The sequence below is a fragment of the Perkinsus marinus genome (genome assembly GCF_000006405.1).
Source record: "Perkinsus marinus ATCC 50983 genomic scaffold scf_1104296955874, whole genome shotgun sequence".
Taxonomy (NCBI): Eukaryota; Perkinsozoa; order Perkinsida; family Perkinsidae; genus Perkinsus; species Perkinsus marinus.
In genome coordinates, this window is record NW_003207677.1 from 522,001 (window position 1) to 523,542 (window position 1,542).

A 1,542-nucleotide genomic window follows, 5' to 3' on the forward strand; every position below is an offset into this window, starting at 1 on the left:
ACCGAACTCAGTTTATCACTCCGACACCGGAACGCTCATCTGCGAGTGCTCCAGAGCTTTCCGTTCGTCGCGTTATGAACTTTTGGGAGTGATTTCAATACAGCATATCATTCAATTCTATTACGCAGATCAGCCAATCGACAACTGTTGTCGGTGAATGACTGCTTCTGACATTCCCCTCACCCGCCCACTATGTCCAAGTAAGCCCACCTTCACAGTAGGCTGGGCCGCGAGTATCTCCTTGATACTTCTTCCAGCTCCCTCCTGCCTGCATGCCATATACGTTACTGCCAACAACCACGGATAATTCGTCTTCCCCTTCAACAATCCACTATCGTCCATCTGCTTTAATATCTAAAAACACCTTCATGGAAAAAACTTCGCTCCGCTGCTACTGCTCTCACCTGACAACATCGTGTGTAGATATTGTCTGGCAAAGCCAGGGCGTCCATAATGTCTCGGAGAATCTTATGACCCTTGTTGAGAGTACGATCCACATTATCACTATTCACCGCTATCATGTGGGTACGGGCCAATCTACTATTGCCAAAACCTAAACAAGGAACAACATAAAATACTAATGACCTGAAAAATGTCTTCGCGAGGGATCGAACCCACGTATAAACCTCGGTAAATACATATGATATATTGTATCGCCATTTCTGTTTCCTCCGACCGCTTTGAACACTATATCACAGAACAGCAGCCATTCGTTCCGTGCGGGAAAAGTTGCACATGCTCGACGACGTGTGATTGCGACATTATAAAAAATTTTCAGGAATTTTTGGGGAATTTTTGGGAAATTCTGCTGAGTCTGTTTCCATACTACGCTCGGGTAGAAGTGCATAGAAATTAGGAAGAATTTCCCAAAATTTCCTCAAAATTTCCATAAACACGTAGTTGACCATATGCATATTTTCCCACACTGCATTCGTCATCAGCAACCCTCTTACCGACCTAAATGTGAATAAAACAGAAAAGGTGCCTCCGCCAAGAATCGAACCCGGGACCCTCCTACCAACACTAGTGCCCAAGCCCCCAGAATGCAACATATTATTAGTCGTCCCTCCAACTCGATTCCTGTCCGGTCCACTGCTATCCGAAAATGACCGCCATTCTTGCGAATCATCAATGCATGACATCTCCAAAATCAATCCACAATTACGGCAAATCACCGAACCTGACCGCAGACACCATCCGCAACCCCTCTCCTTAACAACCACCAATATACGACCTTGAGCATAGTCCACGACGATCTGAGTCTTCCCCTTGCACTCCGGGCATTCCATGATGTCCCGAGCTTGCACATTAGCCGACATCTACCAAGGCAAAAAAAACAACCAAGGCAAAAGCAGAGACTTCCGGAGAATCCCCAAACACAACAGCAACTAACACGGTTCAACCATCCGAAACGAGTCACTCAGAAACCATGGCATTTTTACGATTGAATACTACTACGACAACGACGAAACTGAGGCCAATCAAGTCTCAAAATCCATGCATCATTTTCATCAGTGAGGGCGGTAAGGGCGGCAACGGTGT

At 46.0% G+C, this 1,542-nt stretch overlaps 1 protein-coding gene across 1 annotated transcript; it reads right to left on the reverse strand.

Moving 5' to 3' along the window:
* Positions 1 to 107: 107 nt before the first annotated feature.
* Pmar_PMAR020543 (transcription initiation factor IIB, putative) lies at positions 108 to 1,319 on the reverse strand (the record flags this gene model as incomplete). The annotated part of the gene is made up of 5 exons (XM_002775517.1): positions 108 to 167; positions 211 to 354; positions 405 to 553; positions 1,019 to 1,180; positions 1,235 to 1,319. 5 exons carry the CDS (start codon positions 1,317 to 1,319, stop codon positions 108 to 110), a joined length of 600 nt encoding a protein of 199 aa, XP_002775563.1.
* Positions 1,320 to 1,542: the final 223 nt, after the last annotated feature.